Source organism: Oncorhynchus mykiss, chromosome 2, assembly GCF_013265735.2.
Source record: "Oncorhynchus mykiss isolate Arlee chromosome 2, USDA_OmykA_1.1, whole genome shotgun sequence".
NCBI classification, from domain to species: domain Eukaryota; kingdom Metazoa; phylum Chordata; class Actinopteri; order Salmoniformes; family Salmonidae; genus Oncorhynchus; species Oncorhynchus mykiss.
Window position 1 is genome coordinate 88,542,462 of NC_048566.1, and position 22,261 is coordinate 88,564,722.

Sequence of the window (22,261 nt, forward strand, 5' to 3'; positions counted from 1 at the left end):
ACACTCCACCCTGCAGTACCGCAGCCTCCCCCGGCCCAGCAGAGCCTCTGGTGGAGGACGCAGCACAAGCCGCTCATCCAGCACCAGCATCGACTCCAATCTCAGCAGCAAGTCCAACACGCTCCATGGCCCCAAAAGCCGCAGCCAAGTCCCCAAACCCAGCGCTGGTGGCACCCCCCTTCCTGGCTCTGGATCCAACCAGACAGACCGGGAGAAGGGGGTGTCCTCTGAAGCCAGTCCCACAGCCCCGGGAGCCAGGCAACCAGGGGGAAAGTACCCAGACGTCTCCTCCCCTACCATGCGCAGGTCAGCCCACCACCTCCATAACCCTAGCCCCAGTCATCAGGCGCTGTCTCACACTAACACTGGATGAGTCTGAGAGCTCCTTCCACTAGCCCTGAAAGCACTACCACACCGGCCTGCTTATGATTCCCACTGGGCAAAACTGGTTGAATCAATGTTGTTTCCACGTCATTTCAAACCCAAAAAGCTATATGATGGCGTTGAATCAACGTGGAAAACTCATTGAATTTGTCAAAAAAAATCGATGTAACTTTTAAAATAAATCCAATGACATGACATTTTTTGTTGATTTCACGTTACATTCACAATAGTTGACAACTCAGTCAAATGTAAATCAAAACTAGACATGAACTGATGTTTGTGCCCAATGGGTATGTGACATATTCAGGCACAGTGCAAACTGATTTTAGTTGGTATAATAATCATATCAGCGTTGTAGTAACATTAAATAAAACTGAGAGCTCTTGGCTTATCAGGGTTTCATGATGTTTTTTTGGAGTCTGCCCATGAATCATGAGTGATTTAAAAGGCTTGGCTTATCACTTGGCCTCTCTTGATATAATGGCCTATCAGTGGTCATTAAAAGCAGGGTGACAGGGCCCAGTCTGAGGGTCCAGTGTTTTCTCTAGCTCAAACCCAGTGCTGGGTTGGCTGGTGTTGCTTTATCTGATAATGCTGCTTGGACTTAACTAATTGCCTGATGAGGTAATGAGAAAATGTAGCATCTGTTTCCCCTCAGTGGTCTGACAGTCTCCCTTCTCATTTAACCCTTGATTATTTAATGTTGTCTAAGCTAATATGGCGTCTGTAGGACATACTTTACATCCTGTTTTAATGTAAATTACCTGTTGATAAAAATGTCGAAGATGTATGATAGCTGCTCACATGGACAGCCAAACCAGACCAGCGAATCAGAGAGATGGATATATTTGTCTTCTGATGATGTGATTATACCATGAAGTAGGGATTGTGTTGTCGTGGCAACGTTATAATATACATTTGTTTTGCTTATCTTTGCATTAAGGAGTATTTTAATCAAAGATTACTTCAACAATTCCCTGCTTATACCCATGTACCATTTTACTCTCCTCTCACTCTTCTCCTCTGCTTCCTTCCTGTGCCGTCCAGACTGTTCGGAGGCAAGCAGGGCAAGCAGCATGCCCCAGTCACCACCGCAGAAAACATGAACAACTCCACTGGCCAGCAGGGCAGCGCTCTGGACTCCCCCTCAGCCAGTAGCGGGGGCAGTAGCCCTCTGTATGGGGGTGGAGGTCGTCTGGGTGTGGAGGCACACTCCCTCTCCCCCCTGGCCTCCAGTCCCAGTTCGGCCCTGTCCACCCCCTCCCACAGCCTGGCCTGGAACAGCACCCTGAGCAGGGACACTCTGAGCCCCGGCTACCCCTCCCTCAGCAGCCTTGCCACCAGCAGCGAGTCCATCGACCTGTCTCTGGGCAGCGGAGGCCACGGACACCACGGCCCTGGTCACGACACACTGCCAGCCTGCGTCAGGAACAACGGCATCAAAACTGGCTTCTCAGACAGGTAGGAGTGGGTTTGGTTTAGGAGCTGCCAGGTGTGGCTATGTGTTTTAATGTCGGCTACATGCTCTCCTCTCTTTTCTTCCCTTTGTATCTCAACCTTCGATCTGTTGTGTTCATGAGGGTTTAGTCACTTTCTAACAGTAGAGTTTGAGTGGCCATATTGATGATATAAGAGATGATAGGAGACTGACTCCTAGTTGTTGGTGTAATGAAAGCATGGATTCTATCTTGACTGTTGATCTCTCTGTTTCCCCATTCTATCTGTGCTCCTCCTCTATCTGTTGTTTATCCTTACCCCCTAACCACTAACCACTAACCCCCTCCCTTCCCCCTAGCCTTAGCCCTCTCTCCTCTCCCTTGGGTAGTCCCAGCCGAAACACTTTACCCCGGAAACAGGACAGGTAAATGTGTCTATATGGAGTTAGGCTTGCTTGATGGTGAAACAGCTGCCTGTGTGTAGTGTCCTGTGTTTGTGAAGTGAAGTGACTGTTGGATGTTATCGCTGCCTCCATCTCTTTCACAGCATGTATAATGCCCTCTGCTGGCTACACTGGGAAGGACAGGGCTGGAGTCTGAAACATAATCTTGAGATGTATATCAAAGTGTGAGGAACTAAGAAAGATCACACCACAGCTGTGAAGCTTCTATAGGTAGCTGTTATCTGTAGCTGTGTCCTGTCTCTATGTTTTGTCTACATGTTCAGAATGGCCACACACCTACCTCCACCAAACATGAATTGCCCCTATGTTTAGGTTTTTGGGCTGTGATTAGATGTATATTACACCCGTTGCTTTACTCAAACAAGGGCTGAACTCCCAAAACACATCTCTGTAAGCCACCATTTCCTTGAGCAGTTTACTCAGGAAAAAAATACATGCATAAAAAAATAAATATAAGTATTTATTTTTGTACAATGTTTTTGGGGGGGTGGTATTAAGTATTGTTTTCATGAACGTACATTGACGTACAACTTCCACCTGTATCATACAATATATGATGCATGATCCCATGCTCTGTGATTTGTAGACCATGTTGTGACTGTACACCCTGCACGTTATCACACAGCCTTGATGTTACCCATGTGCCTCCCTGTCCACCAACAGCCTAGGTTATTATCATTATCTGTGCAGATTGTGACTTGCAGCATTCACACAAAGATGTGGATGTGAGGTTGGATTTTCAGCATCTCCTGTCATCTCTCTGCAGGTACGGCCACCTGCCCCAGCTACGTAGTCATGACGACCACCGGGATTGGCTGCGTTCCCACTCTGCAGGAGGTCTTCAGGAGTCTGCCGCCAGCTCACCCTTCTACCCCACCTCCAGCCTCACCTCGCCCTCCGGAGCCCGCTTCAACTTCTCCCAGCTTGGTAGGTGTAGCCTCAACCCTCCCTACTCATCACTTTGATTAACACTATAGGAGCAGTGATAGTCATCACTGTACAATGGACTAAATATTGTGTACATGCTGGCTTAATGTTTTGTCTCTCTCAAGAGACTTCTCCGATAGTGTAAGGAAAAGTAGTAGTGATTATATCTGTTATGTTGTATTTCACTCTTACTTTCCACTATGAGTGAAGAGTAAGATACAAACGGCAAACATATCTGATCAATGCCCTCTGTCCATGTCTGTTTTTAAGATATTCTTTGACCTTTGTTATGTGACGGTTGTGTCCCAGCAGGCAGCCCTACCACGGCGGCACAGATCAACCTGGCAAACCTCCGCAGCGTCCTGGCCAATCAGGATGGTTCGTATGACCCATACAGTGACCCCCGTCTGAGGAACTCGTCCATGTCTCTAGAGGAGAAGAGTCGCACCATGACCAGCTCTGGGTCCTTCAGAGAAGGCCTGGAGGAGGGTAAGACAGACTGACATACCCCTCCGTCTATCTGCTATCACACAGAGCCTCAGAGAAATTGAGAGCTTGGGACTATAAGGTTATATCTGCATAGCCGTGTTCTGTTCAATGTTCTCTAACTATATAGTACTCTGAAAACTCCAATTCATGTTGTTAAATTCAAAATAATACAAGATAAAAAAAAATCACTGACACCATTCAAACCAAGAATCATCTTTTTGCAGAAAGAACCTTATCGTCCCAAGCTCTCGAAATGCAGGTACATTTATTTCTTTGTTAGACTCTGACATGTGGAGTGGAAGTCATCTATCTAGCAGATAGCGAAGGAGTCAGGCGCAGGACACAGGTAAGAGTCTATCTAGCAGATAGCGAAGGAGTCAGGTGCAGGACACAGGTAAGAGTAAAAAAACATAAAAAAACAAAAAGTATTTACTCTATCCAAGAACGGAACAAAACTCCTGTTACAAAACAAGGACAAAACCGGATAGAACTCCAACACACAAAAGACAATCACGCACAAAACAGAAAGGGAAACCAGAGGGTTAAATAAGGAACATAATTATGAGATGGGAACCAGGTGTGTAAACAGACAAAACAAAAGGAAAAATGAAACATGGATCGGTGGCAGCTAGAAAGCCGGTGACGTTGACCGCCGAACGCCGCCCGAACAAGGAGAGGGAACAACTTCGGTGGAAGTCGTGACACCACATGCATGTGTGAACTTCCATTTCACTTCTGAATGGATTAGAATTCCTTTAAAAAATCGAGCCATGCTTGCAGATTGTTGTTAACTAAGAGTTTTTTTTTAAAGCCTTTTTAACAGGGAACTATTGAAAGATATACTTTTTTTTATTTACAAAATGAATGTTTATTGAATCCACACGCTTGTTCAACCAACCATTTAAATCACTAGTGAAGTATTTCATTACCTTTATTATATCAGTCTTTCCACACGTTAACAGTTGAATTGGGACACACAAAGAAGCAGTTTGTTCGATGTACGTACATAGACTGAGGTTTGATGATTGACTACACTTCTTTGGCTGAATGGCTTGGTGCTCTTGTGGTTTATTGCTTGTCCTGAGGCTCTCTCTTTAACTGATCCCTGTATGATGTCAATTTATTGGCTGGTGTTGGCTGTTGATTTGTTCGTGTCCAAGGGCAAGTCTCAGAGTCATGTTGAGCTGTGGTGTTGTGGCATGTAGGCCAAGGTTAGGAGGAGAAGGAAGAGAAAGGCTGATAAATATCTCCTCTCCCATCGCAGATTGACATCTGACTCAACACCAGCTCTACAGACCCGCTCTCTTTCCAGACAGGAGCAGGGCACAGGGTTGTGTTTGATGGCACCCCAGTGCCTACTTTTGTACTTTTAGATCACAAGTGATAGAGTAAACCTGGGGAAATATCTGCTCTAATCACAGTACATGTTGATGTACTCTACCTTCTTTCAGGACTCCTAAATATATGTTTCAGAAAAGACAAGCATCCATTCCCAACTTGAAAAATGAATCCAACTTCCTAGCATGTAAAGGTGTAATCTGGGATATGTACTGCAGTTCAATGGTCATTTCAAAGAATAATATAGGTAACTGCCAAAATAATGGAAACACTTGATTAATGAGGGATACAAAGTATATTGAAAGCAGGTGCTTCCACACAAGTGTGGAATTCACATCCCACCATTCATTACCAGCTCTACATATATAAGAAACATTAATGTGTTGAAAATCCCAAATTGTTTGCCTGGTCAACTTACACACAGCTCGGTTATCCCATCAGAAATGCAACAAGGGGTCTTTTCATAGTCCCCAAATCCAGAACAAATTCAAGAAAACGTACGGGATTATATAGAGACATTATTGCATGGAACTTCCTTCCATCTCATATTGCTGAAATAAACAGCAAACCTTATTTCAAAAAACAGATAAAGCAACACCTCACAGCACAAAGCCTCTCCCTTAATTGACGTAGATAGTTTGTGTGTATGCCTTTTTAAAAATGTATGTAGTTCTGTCTTTGAGCTGTTCCTGTCTATTGATGTTCTGTATTATGTCATTCTGTATTATGTTTCATGTTTTGTGTGGACCCCAGGAAGAGTAGCTGCTGCTTTTGCAACAGCTAATGGGGATCCTAATAAAATACCAAAATACCACCATGCTTTGGGTCAGGTATACAAATGCTGGGCAGGCCCAGTTGCCTATTATTTTGGCTACCATGGCTAGAAGAAGAAGCAGAAGCTCCGGTGACAAACTGCTCAACTTGCTGATATTTCACGATATGCCGTTGCCGTCTCAGTCACCAGATATCAATCCTATTAAACAATTACGGGAGATTCTGTAGTGGCGCTTGAGACAGTGTTTTCCACCAATGAAAACAAAATGCCAAATGATGGAATTTCTTGTGGAAACTAGTGTCTCATTCCCTACCATCTAGGGTTCCCGAGTGGCGCAGCGCTTTATGGCTTAGTGCTTGAGATGTTACTACAGACACCCTGGTTCAAATCCAGGCTGTGATTGGGAGTCCCATAGGGCAGTGCACAATTGGCCCATGTTTGACCGGTGTAGGCTGTCATTGTAAATAAGAATTTGTTCTTAACCCACTTGCCTAGTTAAATTAAAGTAAAATAAAAATGATCCATCCACACACGTCAATGAACTCTGTGACACTTGAATCAGTCTGGAGAACACACTCAGGGCTCTGGATAACTGTGGCTTGTTTGTACAAAGGCTTCATAAGCAGATAAGCATTTAGTTAAGTTTGGCACATCCCGTTGCCGTCGTTTTAGTCCTGCAGGGATATTGTGGTTCCATTAAATGATGATGAATGACGAGAGAGAGGCTGTGTTAATGTTATGGCATTGACAGTACTCACTAGAGAATATGTAAGGGATAATCAACAAGGGCCTATGCGTTCTGTGGAAATTAACGAAGGACTGTGTTCATTTGCAGGTAGAAATCTGTTTAGGTTTACTAGATAGCTAGAGTAGTTGCCTTGGTAACCAAACAGACTTGCTAGTTAGCTAACCAAACCATCAGTCCTAACTTTCTATTATGGAAATCAAATTGAACAATGCCAATAATGTTTTCAATTCGACCTTTGCTTTCAAAATCAGCTCAAACATAGAACATGTAAGAATGAACCATAGCCATTGAATTCTACCATGCTCATATACCGTGCGTTATAGGGAAATGGGGCGGCAGGTAGCCTAGTGGTTAGAGCATTGGACTGGGGTGTATAGGCTAATGACTGCTGGTGAAGTGTGAACGTATCATACAGTTGAGTTTGGACATGGGAACTGTAGAGTTAGCCAGACTGGTGCTGCTGTGTGTGTTTCAACCATATCAGCACAATTAAAGTGTAGACTACAAAGTAAACTAGTTACATTAACAGCGCCACACACACACACACACACACACACACACACACACACACACACACTAGTACAGCACCTCTGTTGTAAACGTTCAGTCATGCAGACCTGTTCATGCATGTTCCTGTTTCCAGTCTTCAGGTTGAGATTAATCCCTGCTTACGTGGATCATACACCCACCACTGGTTGAATCATTTCAATGAAATGATGTGGAACCAACGTGTAATTGACATCTGTGCCCAGTGTGCCATGAATGATGTCGGCAGATGAATGAGTTGAATGTTGTGTTTTTGTTTCTCTCCAGTCCACGCCTCCTCTGTGTCTCTGGTGTCCAGCACTTCGTCTGTCTACTCCACGGTGAGCGCCACTTCGCTGTCTGTCTATGCACTCCACTGACTATCCAAACACATGGATATGCTAAGGGCTGGTTTCCCAGACACAGATTAAGCCTAGTCCTGGGCTAAAAAGTTATTTTAATTCTTCATTGAGCATACTTTTTAGTTTAGGACTAGGGTCAGATTCCCCAGCCACAAAGTCAGATTCCCCAGCCACAAAGTCAGATTCCCCAGCCACAAAGTCAGATTCCCCAGCCACAAAGTCAGATTCCCCAGCCACAAAGTCAGATTCCCCAGCCATTAAGTCAGGTTCCCCAGCCATTAAGTCAGGTTCCCCAGCCACAAAGTCAGATTCCCCAGCCACAAAGTCAGATTCCCCAGCCACTAAGTCAGATTCCCCAGCCATTAAGTCAGGTTCCCCAGCCACAAAGTCAGATTCCCCAGCCACTAAGTCAGATTCCCCAGCCATTAAGTCAGGTTCCCCAGCCACAAAGTCAGGTTCCCCAGCCACAAAGTCAGATTCCCCAGCCACAAAGTCAGATTCCCCAGCCACAAAGTCAGATTCCCCAGCCACTAAGTCAGATTCCCCAGCCATTAAGTCAGGTTCCCCAGCCACAAAGTCAGATTCCCCAGCCATTAAGTCAGGTTCCCCAGCCACAAAGTCAGATTCCCCAGCCACAAAGTCAGATTCCCCAGCCACAAAGTCAGGTTCCCCAGCCACAAAGTACAAATCAGCTCCATTTTTGGTCTAAATGTAAGGTTACACTCTTACAAAAAAGGGTTATTTGGCTGTCCCCATAGAAGAAACCTTTTTGGTTCCAGGTAGAACTATTTTGGGTTCTCTAAAGGGATCTACCGGGAACCAAAAAATATTCTTCAAAGGGTTATCCTATGGGGATAGCCAAAAAACCTTTTAGGTTCTAGATAGTGTAGGGTTAGGCATAAGGTTATGTCTGAATTGACTGTTGAATTGCATTGCGAGTTAACTGTGCCCCTAGGGATTCACTGTAGCCTTAGATGGAAAATGAATATGTTCAGATTGTTTGTCATGTCGTCTTATCCCATGCACACTCTGACATGCTAAACCCTATTTGTTTCCTTCTCTTTGCTCCTCTTCTATTTCCATAGCCTGAGGAGAAAGCTCAGTCAGAGGTAAGAACAACTTTGTGTACTTTCACAATGTGTCAGGTTCTCCCCAAGGAGAGGTGGGGGTGGAGTCAGGCGCAGGAGAGAGCGAATGTAGCCCAAACAATCCCAAACAATCCCGCACAAAACCAAGAGGGTAGGGCGAGATTAAAATACCCCACTAATTAACCAAATTGGGACATAGGTGAACGATAAGACAGACAAAACCAAATGAAAAGGAAAAAGGATCGGTGGCAGCTGGTAGACCGCTGACGATGACCGCCGAGCGCCGCCCAGGGAGAGGAGCCACCTTGGGTGGAAGTCGTGACACAATGTGACACCATTGATTCACTAATAATCGGATACTACAAAATTGGGGAGAAAAAGGGGATTAAAATTAACAAATATATTTAAAAAAGTGTTGAAATGCAGTAAGTAAAAAAAAAAAAAAATGATATTGGGGCTTTGTGGGCCCCCATAGGTCAGTCACCAAATGCAGTAATCCGGCCCTCGTAATGAGGTCACAGGTATGGTGTAATATGTTAGAAATCACAAAAGGCTGATTTGTGATTTGTAACATATTACATCATACCTGTGACCTCATTACGAGGGCCGGACTACTGCATTTGGGGCCTATGGGGGCCCACCACCCCCCAATATCATTTTTTTTTTACTTACTGCATTTCAACACTTATTTTTTATTTTATTTTACCCCCTTTTTCTCCCCAATTTCGTGGTATCCAATTATTATTAGTGACTATCTTGTCTCATCGCTACAACTCCCGTACGGAGAGACGAAGGTCGAAAGTCATGTGTCCTCCGAAACACAACCCAACCAAGCAGCACTCCTTAATACAGCATGCATCCAACCCGGAAGCCAGCCAAGCCATGTGTCGGAGGAAACACCGTGCACCTGGCACCCGGCCCGCCACAGGAGTTGCTGGTGCGCGATGAGACAAGGATATCCCTACCAGCCAAACCCTCCCTAACCCGGACGGCGCTAGGCCAATAGGCCAATTGTGCGTCGCCCCACGGACCTCCCAGTCGCGGCCGGCTGCGACAGAGCCTGGGCGCGAACCCAGGGTCTCTGGTGGCACAGCTAGCACTGTGATGCAAAAACCCTAGACCACTGCGCCACCTGGGAGGCCCAGCATTTCAACACATTTTGCCATGGTGCAGAGAGAAAAATGTACAGTTGCTATTCTACACATTTTGCCATGGCGCAGAGAGAAAAATGTACAGTTGCTATTCTACACATTTTGCCATGGTGCAGAGAGAAAAATGTACAGTTGCTATTCTACACATTTTGCCATGGCGCAGAGAGAAAAATGTACAGTTGCTATTCTACACATTGCGCAGAGAGAAAAATGTACAGTTTTGCTATTCTATACATTTTGCCATGAGGCTGAGATGAAATGTTGCTGTTTTAAAGCTAATTTCCTGCAATTCTACACATTTTGCTATCATATGCTATCTGATTGACTTTTTATTCTGGAGGGTTTGGGGTCCCCCATAGCAGTATAACCATTTATGAGCCCTGAAGTTTTGAGGGTTTGGGGTCCCCCATAGCAGTATAACCATTTATGAGCCCTGAAGTTTTGAGGGTTTGGGGTCCCCCATAGCAGTATAACCATTTATGAGCCCTGAAGTTATTTGAGTAATACAAAGACTGTTTTTTAGCAGCTGAACTTTTTCCGACTGACCCAGCTGCCCCTCAGGAACAACCAAATCCCTATCATTCTTACTCAAAATACTCTGTTATATTCAATGGAATACATACTACTGTATCATATATGGTATGTATCGTATTTCCTGTAGATAAGCATGATCTTGTTTTTCTGTTCTCAGATTCGTAAGCTGCGGAGAGAATTGGACGCCTCCCAAGAGAAGGTGTCTGCTCTGACCACTCAAATGAGTGCTAATGTAAGTACGATGGCAAAGGGTTACTATGCTTTGCACTGTGGTTCTCATTGTTATGCTATGCTGGTAGAAACTGTATGTAATGTCTTGGTTGTGCTCAATGGAACTAATTTGTGTTAATGTTGCATATTACTGTGGAATGGTCTGAGAGGGCAACCATTGAACATGACACTGGAATGGTCTGAGAGGGCAAGCATTGAACATGACACTGTGGAATGGTCTGAGAGGGGAAGCATTGAACATGACACTGTGGAATGGTCTGAGAGGGCAAGCATTGAACATGACACTGGAATGGTCTGAGAGGGGAAGCATTGAACATGACACTGTGGAATGGTTTGTGAGGGGAAGCATTTAACATGACACTGTGGAATGGTCTGAGAGTGCAAGCATTGAACATGACACTGTGGAATGGTCTGAGAGGGCAAGCATTGAACATGACACTGTGGAATGGTCTGAGAGGGGAAGCATTGAACATGACACTGGAATGGTCTGAGAGGGGAAGCACTGAACATGACACTGTGGAATGGTCTGAGAGGGGAAGCATTGAACATGACACTGTGGAATGGTCTGAGAGGGGAAGCATTGAACATGACACTGTGGAATGGTCTGAGTGGGGAAGCATTGAACATGACACTGTGGAATGGTCTGAGAGGTGAAGCATTGAACATGACACTGTGGAATGGTCTGGGAAGCATTGAACATGACACTGTGGAATGGTCTGAGAGGTGAAGCATTGAACATGACACTGTGGAATGGTCTGAGAGGGGAAGCATTGAACATGACACTGTGGAATGGTCTGAGAGGGGAAGCATTGAACATGACACTGTGGAATGGTCTGAGAGGGCAAGCATTGAACATGACACTGGAATGGTCTGAGAGGGGAAGCACTGAACATGACACTGTGGAATGGTCTGAGAGGGGAAGCATTGAACATGACACTGTGGAATGGTCTGAGAGGGGAAGCATTGAACATTACACTGTGGAATGGTCTGAGAGGGGAAGCATTGAACATGACACTGGAATGTCTGAGAGGGGAAGCATTGAACATGACACTGTGGAATGGTCTGGGAAGCGTTGAACATGACACTGTGGAATGGTCTGAGAGGTGAAGCATTGAACATGACACTGTGGAATGGTCTGAGAGGTGAAGCATTGAACATTACACTGTGGAATGGTCTGAGAGGGGAAGCATTGAACATGACACTGTGGAATGGTCTGAGAGGGAAAGCATTGAACATGACACTGTGGAATGGTCTGAGAGGTGAAGCATTGAACATGACACTGTGGAATGGTCTGGGAAGCATTTAACCCCATATCTTCTCTATCTGCTCTCTGAATGCAAACAAACACAATGGCCCAGCAGTAACGACCTAATGAAATGGTGCATCCTCTGGCCCGCATCCACGCTGGTCATGTGATCTCACAACAGAGATTTCACAACAAAGCAGGTTGGAGGTTCCTGCAGCTGTGGAGGCTTGGTGTGGAGTAGGAAGGCTGTAGCCCCATGTAAGAGCACTCGTGTTAGGCTGCTAGAGTATGCCCTGACCCTAACGGCCCTACGAGACAGACCTGCACTAGGACCTGACTGACTGACTGACTGGCTGCATGACTGACTGGCTGACTTACCGAGAATAGACGGTTTGGCTGACAACGTCACAAAAATGCATTGATGTAGCCGAAAGGTGTGCACTGTTTAATTATGAACGGTCAGATAGCTTTTATCTTCTTATCCATACCATGTCTTGTTTTGAGGTGTTTTGAGTGATGTCATGCTAGTATGTCAAAAAATATGTCAAAAAATGTGCAAGCTAGCTAACCAACAACTCTAACAATGTTTTCAATAAACATTTGGAGATTAAATATACAATGCATTCAGAAAGTATTCAGTCCACTTCACTTTTTCCACATTTTGTTACGTTACAGCCTTATTCAAAAATTGATTAAATATGTATTTTTTTTATCAATCTACACACAATACCCCATAATGACAAAGTGAAAACAGGTTTTTAGACATTTTTGCAAATAAAAATACCTTATTTACGTAAGTATTCAGACCCTTTGCTATGAGACTCGCAATTGAGCTCAGGTGCATCCTGTTTCCATTAATCATCCTTGAGATGTTTCTACAAATTGATTGGAGTCCACCTGTGGTAAATTCAATTGATTAGGCATGATTTGGAAAGGCTCACACCTGTCTATATAAGGTCCCACAGTTGACCATGCATATCAGAGCAAAAACTAAGCCATGAGGTCGAAGAAATTGTCCGTAGAGCTCCAAGATAGGATTGTGTCGAGGCACAGATCTGGGGAAGGGTAACAAAAAATGTCTGCAGCATTGAAGGTCCCCAAGAACACAATGGCCTCCATCTTTCTTAAATGGAAGAAGTTTGGAACCACCTAGACTCTTCCTAGAGCTGGCTGCCCGGCCAAACTGAGCAATCAAGGAAGAAGGGCCTTGGACAGGGAGGTGACCAAGAACCCAATGGTCACTCTGACAGAGCTCCAGAGTTCCTCTGTGGAGATGGGAGAACCTTCCAGAAGGACAATCATCTCTGCAGCACTCCACCAATCAGGCCTTTATGGTAGAGTGGCCAGACGGACGCCACTCCTCAGTAATAGGCACATGACAGCCCACCTGCAGTTTGCCAGAAGGCACCTAAAGGACTCCCAGACCATGAGAAACAAGATTCTCTAGTCTGATGAAACCAAGATTGAACTATTTAGCCTGAATGCTAAGCGTCACGTCTGGAGGAAACCTGGCACCATCCCTAAGGTGAAGCATGGTGGTGGCAGTATCATGCTGTGGGGATATTTTTCAGCGGCAGGGACTGGGAGACTAGTCAGGATCGAGGGAAAGATGAACGGAGCAAAGTACAGAGATCCTTGATGAAAACCTGCTCAGGACCTCAGACTGGGGCGAAGGTTCACCTTCCGACAAGACAACGGCCCTAATCACCCAGCCAAGACAACGCAGGAGTGGCTTCAGGACATGTCTCTGAATATCCTTGAGTGGCCCAGCCAGAGACCTGAAAATATCTGGGCAGCAACACTCCCCATCCAACCTTGCGGAGCTTGAGGCGATCTACAGAAAAGAATGGGAGAAACTCCCCAAATACCGGTGTGCAAAGCTTGTAGCATAATACCCAAGAAGACTCGAGGCTGTAATTGCTGCCAATGGTGCTTCAATGAAGTACTGAGCAAATGGTCTGAATACTTATGTACATGTGATATTTCCAGTTTTTTTTGTTGCAAAAACTTCTAAAAACCTGTTTTTGCTTTGTCATTATAGGATATTGTGTGTAAATTGAGGGGGGGGAACGATTTAATCCATTTCAGAATAAGGCTGTAATGTAACAAAATGTGGGAAAAGTCCAGGGGTCTGTGTACTTTCCGAACGTACTGTAGTTTACATGTTGTCAACAATCTAAGCCAACCCTGTCTGTTTTGCCCCATAGTTGCACACACGTCAGTTTTGTTGCTTAACAACCAACCCGTCTATACTCCTGGAGCTAATCTGTGCAGCTTGATAGTGGAGTAGTCAGCCAGCCACATGCCCCAACACCAGCGCCTCTGTCTGATGGAAGCCCTCCAGATCTGTTCCCCGCATTCTCTTCTGCCTTCAGCTTATGTTCCGTGGAGAACGGGCTCTGGGCTGTGATAGGAATCAGGACGTGTTTACTCATACCTCTGTGTGATGATCAGAAGCTATCAGTCGTCAGCGTCTGTCTGCTATTGGACTCATACTTTATCAAAGGCTGGATCACCTTGAGCTGAGGAGCTTTAACCATGTCAGCGAGAAGTCCCAGGGCCGGCAGCCCGGTGGCGTGGTATTCCCTGAACCACTACCCGTCCCTGGGGAAGGAGGCAGCCAGAGAGAGGGCCAGATGCCAGCTGCAGCCCATGCTGAGGCACCACCAGGGGGACAGCAACACACAGCAGGGCCTCACTGAGGTGGGATCTGACTGGCACCTCTGGCTAGCAGTATAGGGAATAATATGGCTACGTTGTGGGCTGTAACTTGAGGTTAGAGTTCAGTGTGTCTGTCCTAGATATGTTTTATCAGAGGACACACTCGTCTCTGTTGCCTTTATCTTGATGTTCTGCTTTTGTTTTGGCTGGAAAGCTGTTAGTTATCTAACACCAGGAACTTCATATTTGATTTCATGTTTGATTTCAAAAGTTGATAATGCTTTGGTTTTTCAGTGGAATGTAAATCAATTGCTCAGATTTGTTTCATTTGTAAAGCGTGTCAACAACATCAATGCATAAAATAATGTGTCATATCTGAAACCAACCTTTTGGAATCTAAACACCTGCGGTGGGTAATGTTCTAAAACACAAGCCGTCCATTGATTTCATGCATTTGAGTTGGTTTCTTTGGATGTTTATTATAGCCAAACAGACTGAGCGAGTCTACAATCTCTTTGTACATCTTCATCACATTTCCAACTGTGTAATTTGATAACGAGGATGAATTTTAGCAACATGTTTCTACCATACTTGTATCTCTACAAAATGTAACATATACTGGTGATTATTTTTACTCTGCATATGAGATGAAGACATCCTAACTGTATTACTATTTTTCCTTTGTCCCCCATGTGCTCATCTGTGACTGTGAGAAGATAGCAGGTCTCTGGTTTCACTAAGGCAGCTGAGAGCTAGCTAGAGTGTGTTAAGACTTGTGTTGGCCTCATGTTGATCTCTACCAGGCTGCTAAAACATGGAACCCTTCCCAGACAGCTACTGTAGCTAGCTAGCCGTCAGAGAGCCTGCCCCATCACCCTTTACATCAGCATTGATCCATTTCCAACATGTTCTGACCTGTCATTCTTACTCAAAATACTCGGTACACCATGTCATAGAAGCCATTATCACCTGTGTATGTTTTGTTTTGGCTCTGTGTATGCATGTCATGAAAAGTACATGGGTGTGTTCTTATGAGCAAGACCTTTTCCGAAAGTGGCAGTTTGTTGCCCTTTTCACAGCCTTGAGATGGGATTACAAATGACATTGTCAGCAGGTCAATTTGCTTACTTTCCTCATACATGGATCACTAAATGTGAACTGTTGTGTGTATGTCTTCAGGCTCACCTGGTAGCAGCATTTGAGCAGAGCTTGGGGAACATGACCATCCGACTCCAGGGACTTACCACCACGGCTGAGCAGAAGGTATGGACTGGGGCTGTGGTCTGTTTCCTTACAAATATGTCCGTCCTTCCTTGGATGGATGGTGGAGCTAATTGTGTTGTTTTATCATGTTGTTGTGTTGTAGGACTCTGAGCTAAACGAGCTGAGGAAGACCATAGAACACCTGAAGAAGCAGAATACCGCAGTCCAGGCAGCCATCAACGGTGACATCAATCTCCCAGAGACCTCCTGCCATTCCATAGCTTCAGCCAATGAGAGCTCCCAGTCTCACCTGGACCTGCGTATCCACAGACAGCACTCATCTGACAGTGTGTCCAGCATCACAAGCGCCACCAGCCACTCCAGTGTGGGCAGCAACCAGGAGCTGGACTCCAAGAACAAGAAGAAGAAGAACTGGGTAGGTCCTCCACTGTCTGTCTGTCTGTCTGTCTGTATGTCTGTCTGTCGCTGGCTGACTAGCTAGCTGTCTGTCTGTCGCTCTGTGTGTGTCTGTCTGTCGCTCTGTGTGTGTCTCTCTGTCTGTCGCTCTGTGTGTGTCTGTCTGTCGCTGGCTGACTAGCTAACTGTCTGTCTGTCGCTCTGTGTGTGTCTGTCTGTCTGTCTGTCTGTCGCTGGCTGACTAGCTAGCTGTCTGTCTGTCGCTCTGTGTGTGTCTGTCTGTCGCTCTGTGTGTGTCTCTCTGTCTGTCGCTCTGTGTCTGTCTGTCTGTCGCTCTGTGTGTGTGTCTGTCTGTCACTCTGTGTGTGTCTGTCTGTCGCTGGCTGACTAGCTAACTGTCTTTCTGTCGCTCTGTGTGTGTCTGTCTGTCTGTCTGTCTGTCGCTGGCTGACTAGCTAACTGTCTGTCTGTCACTCTGTGTGTCTGTCTGTCTGTCTGTCTGTCGCTGGCTGACTAGCTAGCTGTCTGTCGCTCTGTGTGTCTGTGTCTCTGTCTGTCTGTCTGTCGCTGGCTGACTAGCTAGCTGTCTGTCTGTCGCTCTGTGTGTGTCTGTCTGTCGCTGGCTGACTAGCTAGCTGTCTGTCTGTCGCTCTGTGTGTGTCTGTCTGTCTAATCTGTAATGTGTTTTTGACCTTTCCTCCAATCCTCCTGATTGTCTCAGCCTCCTTGTGCAGGAGCAAAGGTGAATATGCTTATTGCTCTTAGGGAGCTCCTCTAGAAACTAGACTGTGAGTGGAGTTTTGTGAGCAGTTCTCTTATTGCATATGAAAAACCGCAAACAAACTGTACGTTGCTACAATAAGGTTTAGTCTGTAGTCTGTTATAGTTAGATACAAGCTTAGGTCAATGTAAATTTTTTTGCCTGTAGAAAAGGCAGATGTGTGTATATTCTGGTTCAACATGGCCTGTAACCTATGAAGTCAAATTAAAATGTGTGTGTGTTCTTTTGTCCTGATATAATAATGCTGTTGCGTGTGTTGGAGGGAAGGTGAAAGATGACTATGTATGCAGACTGTCCACAGTGATGATACTTGTACAGATGTACTATCTTAATTTGACCAGTTTCTCACAGCAGTAAAATAATCCTGCAGCAACAGGAAAGGTGAATTATTATGTGGATTATAATTAATGGACATTTTTATAGGGGTTGTTATATTTTTTGTTAAAATAAATAAAGTCGGAAATTTTCAAGTGAAAATGACAAACTTTAGAATCCTTTTTAACCTGTTTAAATGAAAATATCTGCAACAACAGTGTGATCAAATTAAGATAGGACATCTGTAGCTATGTATAGGTTAGAAGTACAACCGTGGAGTACCTGAATATTTGACCACAAGTGGGGAGACGGCTCCTGAGTTTAAATATCTAAATCTGCCTTTTAGTGATTGAGTAGTCATGTCAATTAGTGAGAAGTTGTCAAAGTGATATCTTATTCTCTCTAATAGCCTGGTGTTCATTCCCTGTGTGTAGCTGTGAGTTGTTTGCATTCAGTCTCTTTAGTGAGCTACCTTGTGAACAGCCTAGTCTCTGTCCCTAACACCTGTACAAGGTCTTGGATTATTTAAGTGAGCTAAAAGTTAAAGTTGTCTATGATCAGCATGCTGTTTTGTCTTGTATTTTCCCTCTTGTGCTCTCCTATGGTGTGGCAGGTTTATGAGGTAAGATCACACACTCTTTCCAAAAAATATTATTGCTTGTTCAGTTGGAGATGGTGAAAGAGTAGAAGTTTATAAATGCTTTGTGTACAGGTTTTTCTTTCAACTCCCTGATGTGTCTGTGTGTTTCACTATGTACTCAGGTCTCTCTCTTTTCTTCCCTGCTCCCTGTTCCTCCCCCTGTCCCCGGCTGCAGCTGCGGAGCTCCTTCAAGCAGGCATTTGGGAAGAAGAAGTCGCCCAAGTCTGCGTCCTCCCACTCAGACATTGAGGAGATGACCGACTGTTCTCTGCCCTCCTCCCCCAAGCTAACAGCATATAACTGCTCCACCATCTCTACACCCATGCTCCAGAACTCCCACTCCAACTCTTTGTGAGTACCTGGGCCCAGACCAATAGAACATTAGACGCTCACCTGTTTATAACTGGGAGGAGATAGTGGATCATAATAGAAGCTCCCTGTTCCCTCAACTCAGGGGTCGGGAGTCAACTCAGGGGTCGGGAGTCAACTCAGGGGTCGGGAGTCAACTCAGGGGTCGGGAGTCAACTCAGGGGTCGGGAGTCAACTCAGGGGTTGGAAGGATTACATGACCATATTAATGATTACAACTGACTCCCATCGTGTCTGATACAAAGAAGTTTATATGTACAGTGTATATATATATATACACCAGTACCCCATATGCACCAGTACCCCATATGCACCAGTACCCCATATGCACCAGTACCCCATATGCACCAGCACCCCATATATATCAGCACCCCATATACACCAGTTCCCCATATACACCAGTTCCCCATATACACCAGTACCCCATATACACCAGTACCCCATATACACCAGTAACCCCTATATACCAGTACCACATGCATAACTCTGTGTGTGATAATTAGAGACTGCATGGCCTCATTGTTTTAGTCCCTAGTTGGATGTTTGTATTGAATCTGTCCCTCTCTTGTCCGTCTGTCTGTTTCTCTAGCCCCATTCTCTCTCCCCTGCCTGTTAGTGGGCGTGGCCGGGGCGGTAGAACTGGGGTGTTGAGGTCTGGGTCTCTGGCTCGGTAATAGAGTGTGAATAACGTCTGTAAACCCCCATTCACTTTATGATCAATTCTGATGATGGATAATCCTAACAAATGGCCTTGATGCACCAAGTGATTATCCTACCAGTTCATCTCAACTTCATCACTCATGCCTGTTGTGCTATTGAAACTAGAATGAAGGAGCCAATCACACATCCTTCACAGGACCTTCATCTTGTCCTGTTTACTATTGCCTGATTGCCTGGACCCCTATCTACAACACAGTGATTCAGTGCCTCTGGATTAACTTGGAATAAGCAACAATATTTCTTGGCAGTGACAAAACATGTACTTGTATAGCATGTTACTGAGCTTTTGATCACTGTATGAAAAGCATAATTGTCTGATAATTGTCTGCAAGAGAATGTGCTTCATGGGATTTTCTGGGGATGTGCTATTGAGGACTGGCCTTCTGTATAACCCTGAACTGACCAGACTGTCTATGTCTTGTCTGCAGGATCTCAGAGTACACAGACAGCGAGGCGGAGAAGGTGATGGGGCTCCGCAGTGAGCTCCGAGACAAGGAGATGAAGCTGACTGACATACGCCTGGAGGCCCTCAGCTCCGCCCACCAGCTGGACCAGCTCAGGGAGTCCATGAACCGCATGCAGGTGAGGGTGACCATAACGTAACCACATATGACCAATGACATAGGACATGACGAGGGCCTGGAGGTTTCCCTGACCTTGTGACCTGGGGAAAACTCCACACCCTATAAATGACCACTCAAACATTGGCCATCACAAAGCACATCAAATAGAATGTGGTGAGATGCTTTGAGCTGTGTTTGACCTGGTGTGTTGTAACCTGTCCTCAGGGCGAGATAGAGAGGCTGAAGACTGAGAATGACTGTCTGAAGATGGAGAGTCAGGACAGCTGCAGCAGAGCAGCCTCACAGGCCTCAGTGGCCTCACCCTCAGCGGGCCAGTCACAGCACGGCCTCGCCCTAACAGAGTCCACCAGCCTCGGTAAGATTGAGTGTGTGAGTAAGTGATCAAAGTGTGCGTGCGTGCATGTTTTAGTCTCTGTGCGTGTGTATGTGTGTCTGTGATTGTTTGTAGTCCGGTTTGCAGTAGTCAACATCTATGTCCCTGTCTCTGTAGACATGCTGTTGGAGGACAACGGGGACGGTAGCTCACGGAAAGAAGGACAACACGTCAAGGTGGTCGTAACTCTGGATGAGGACACCAAGTGGAAAGAGGTACCAAACTTCTTACATTTCCAACTCACAAAAATTACAATGGCTACCAAATAATGGATGACTGTGCCCATATTTGTCCTTAATATCGTATCTTATTTTATAGGACCGTAGACCTCGTCATTTCCTGATTGGTTGCATTGGTGTCAGTGGGAAAACTAAGTGGGATGTGCTTGATGGGGTGGTCAGACGTCTCTTCAAGGTAAATCAACAGGCACTAAAAACTCTTGGTAGAGGAGTGACTAGTTACACCTGTATTTGATGTGTGATTGGTCCCTGTTCCTGTATCTGATTATTTGATTGGTCCCTGGTCTTGTAGCTGATAATGTCATTGGTCCCAGGTCTTGTATCTGATAATGTGATTGGTCCCAGGTCTTGTATCTGATAATGTGATTGGTCCCTGGTCCTGTATCTGATAATGTGATTGGTCCCTGGTCCTGTATCTGATTTGTGATTGGTCCCTGGTCCTGCAGGAGTACATCATCCATGTGGACCCAGTCAGCCAGCTGGGTCTAAACTCAGACTGTGTCCTGGGCTATAGCATCGGGGACATCCATCGCACCAGTGGGGCTGACACCCCTGAACTCCTGCCCTGTGGATACCTTGTTGGAGATAGTGACACCATCTCTGTCTCCCTCAAAGGTATGGGCAAGAATGGACCTCTGTGCAAAGTTTAGAAAATGAGATCTATGCCCCTATCACTCCCGTTGTTTTTGCTAGTAGTCACTATTTAAGTAAATCTGAGCCCTGTAATTAAAAGCTGTCTGGATCAGTGAATAACAAAACAAATAAGTGAATAATAAAAAAATAAGTGAACATATCCTTTAACATTTATGTGTTCTGTGCTGCCACCTGCCTGTAGGTGTGTGTGAGCACAGCCAGGACAGCCTGGTATTCGAGACACTGATTCCCAAGCCCCTGCTGCAGCGCTACTTGTCCCAGCTGCATGACCACGGCAGGATCATCCTGTCTGGCCCCAGCGGCACTGGAAAGAGCTTCCTGGCCAGCCGGTTGGCCGAACACATGGTGCTGAGGGAGAGGAGTGAGGTCACCGATGGGACCATTGCCACGTTCAACGTAGACCACAAGTCAAGCAAGGTCTGTCAAACACTATCAGGAATAACCTTTACCATGAGATACTTTCTGTATGAGAGCAGAGGTGCCAGAATCTAACCCTAATGAGTATAGCTATATGAGAGAGAGGACATTACAGAATGGAAATGCTTATTCCTCCTTACATTTGAACTGTTGGAGGATACAGTCATTGGAAAACATGTTTGATATGTCATTAGTAAGGTATCTGTGTGGTATTTTAGAGGCTGTATGGGGAATCATTGTGTGGTTAATGTAGAAATGTTAAACTCTGTAGTCTGTTTGTTGCTGGTGTCCAGGAGCTGTGTCAGTACCTGTCTAACCTGGCTGACAAGTGTAATAGTATGAGTCATGGGGTGAACATGCCCCTTGTGGTCATACTGGACAACCTGCACCGCAGCAGCTCCCTGGGAGAGGTCTTCAATGGCCTGCTCAGCTGCAAGCACCACCGCTGGTCAGTACACACACACACACACACACAGACACACAGAGACGCACAGGCACACCCACACACACATATATACACACACATAAAAACATTTGTATTTGTGTGACACTCCTAAATCCTCAATTACTTGTTTTTTCACAGTCCTTATATCATTGGAACAATGAATCAGGCTACATCGACCACTCCCAACCTCCAGCTTCATCATAACTTCAAGTATATCATATCCTATAATTTCTTATATGTGACTGTATTTTTTCAGTAAACAATTAATGTGGTATGATGTCATCTCTATTCTGAAATGTAAAATTGTATTTGTGTGACTTGTCATGTAGACCCCACAAGAGGGCAGTATTTATAAATGGATGGAGTGATATCTCTGTTCTCTGCCTAACCCTGATTAGAGGTCCATTTGAACAGTAACTGATCATCCTCTAAACTGTTGTCTGGTTACTGTGTGGGTGTCCTGTCTAGGTGGGTGCTGTGTGCCAACCATACTGAGCCAGTGAAGGGCTTCCTGGGTCGGTTCCTGAGGAGGAGGCTGATGGAGACAGAGATCAGCAGCCGACAGCGCAATGCTGAGCTGGTGAGGATCATTGAGTGGATCCCTACTGTCTGGCATCACCTCAACCGGTTCCTGGAGTCCCACAGCTCCTCGGACGTCACCATCGGTAAGATCCACTAAAAATCACATTTTCTTTTCTTTTTGTCTGACATTATCTGGCCAAGTTGTTTTACATTATGACGTAAG

The 22,261-nt window shown here is 45.4% G+C and overlaps 1 protein-coding gene across 6 annotated transcripts in view; it reads left to right on the plus strand.

Annotated features, from left to right (window-relative positions):
• LOC110499041 (neuron navigator 2) overlaps positions 1–22,261 on the plus strand; it is a 168,429-nt gene that overhangs the window by 143,825 nt on the left and 2,343 nt on the right. For 2 of the 6 annotated variants that reach the window (XM_036958477.1, XM_036958482.1), the window contains 20 exons: positions 1–306; positions 1,432–1,845; positions 3,051–3,211; positions 3,521–3,700; positions 7,375–7,427; positions 8,534–8,557; positions 10,379–10,453; positions 15,539–15,622; positions 15,726–15,998; positions 17,689–17,697; positions 17,891–18,066; positions 19,233–19,386; positions 19,593–19,743; positions 19,879–19,976; positions 20,080–20,175; positions 20,447–20,615; positions 20,836–21,071; positions 21,365–21,519; positions 21,655–21,726; positions 21,985–22,181. The exon at positions 1–306 is cut by the window's left edge and continues 340 nt beyond it. In XM_036958477.1, coding sequence (XP_036814372.1) covers positions 1–306; positions 1,432–1,845; positions 3,051–3,211; positions 3,521–3,700; positions 7,375–7,427; positions 8,534–8,557; positions 10,379–10,453; positions 15,539–15,622; positions 15,726–15,998; positions 17,689–17,697; positions 17,891–18,066; positions 19,233–19,386; positions 19,593–19,743; positions 19,879–19,976; positions 20,080–20,175; positions 20,447–20,615; positions 20,836–21,071; positions 21,365–21,519; positions 21,655–21,726; positions 21,985–22,181 — 3,083 coding nt within the window. The remainder of the gene's footprint in view (positions 307–1,431; positions 1,846–3,050; positions 3,212–3,520; positions 3,701–7,374; positions 7,428–8,533; positions 8,558–10,378; positions 10,454–15,538; positions 15,623–15,725; positions 15,999–17,688; positions 17,698–17,890; positions 18,067–19,232; positions 19,387–19,592; positions 19,744–19,878; positions 19,977–20,079; positions 20,176–20,446; positions 20,616–20,835; positions 21,072–21,364; positions 21,520–21,654; positions 21,727–21,984; positions 22,182–22,261) is intronic. The other 4 variants (XM_036958481.1, XM_036958478.1, XM_036958479.1 and 1 more) reach the window with 4 other exon arrangements.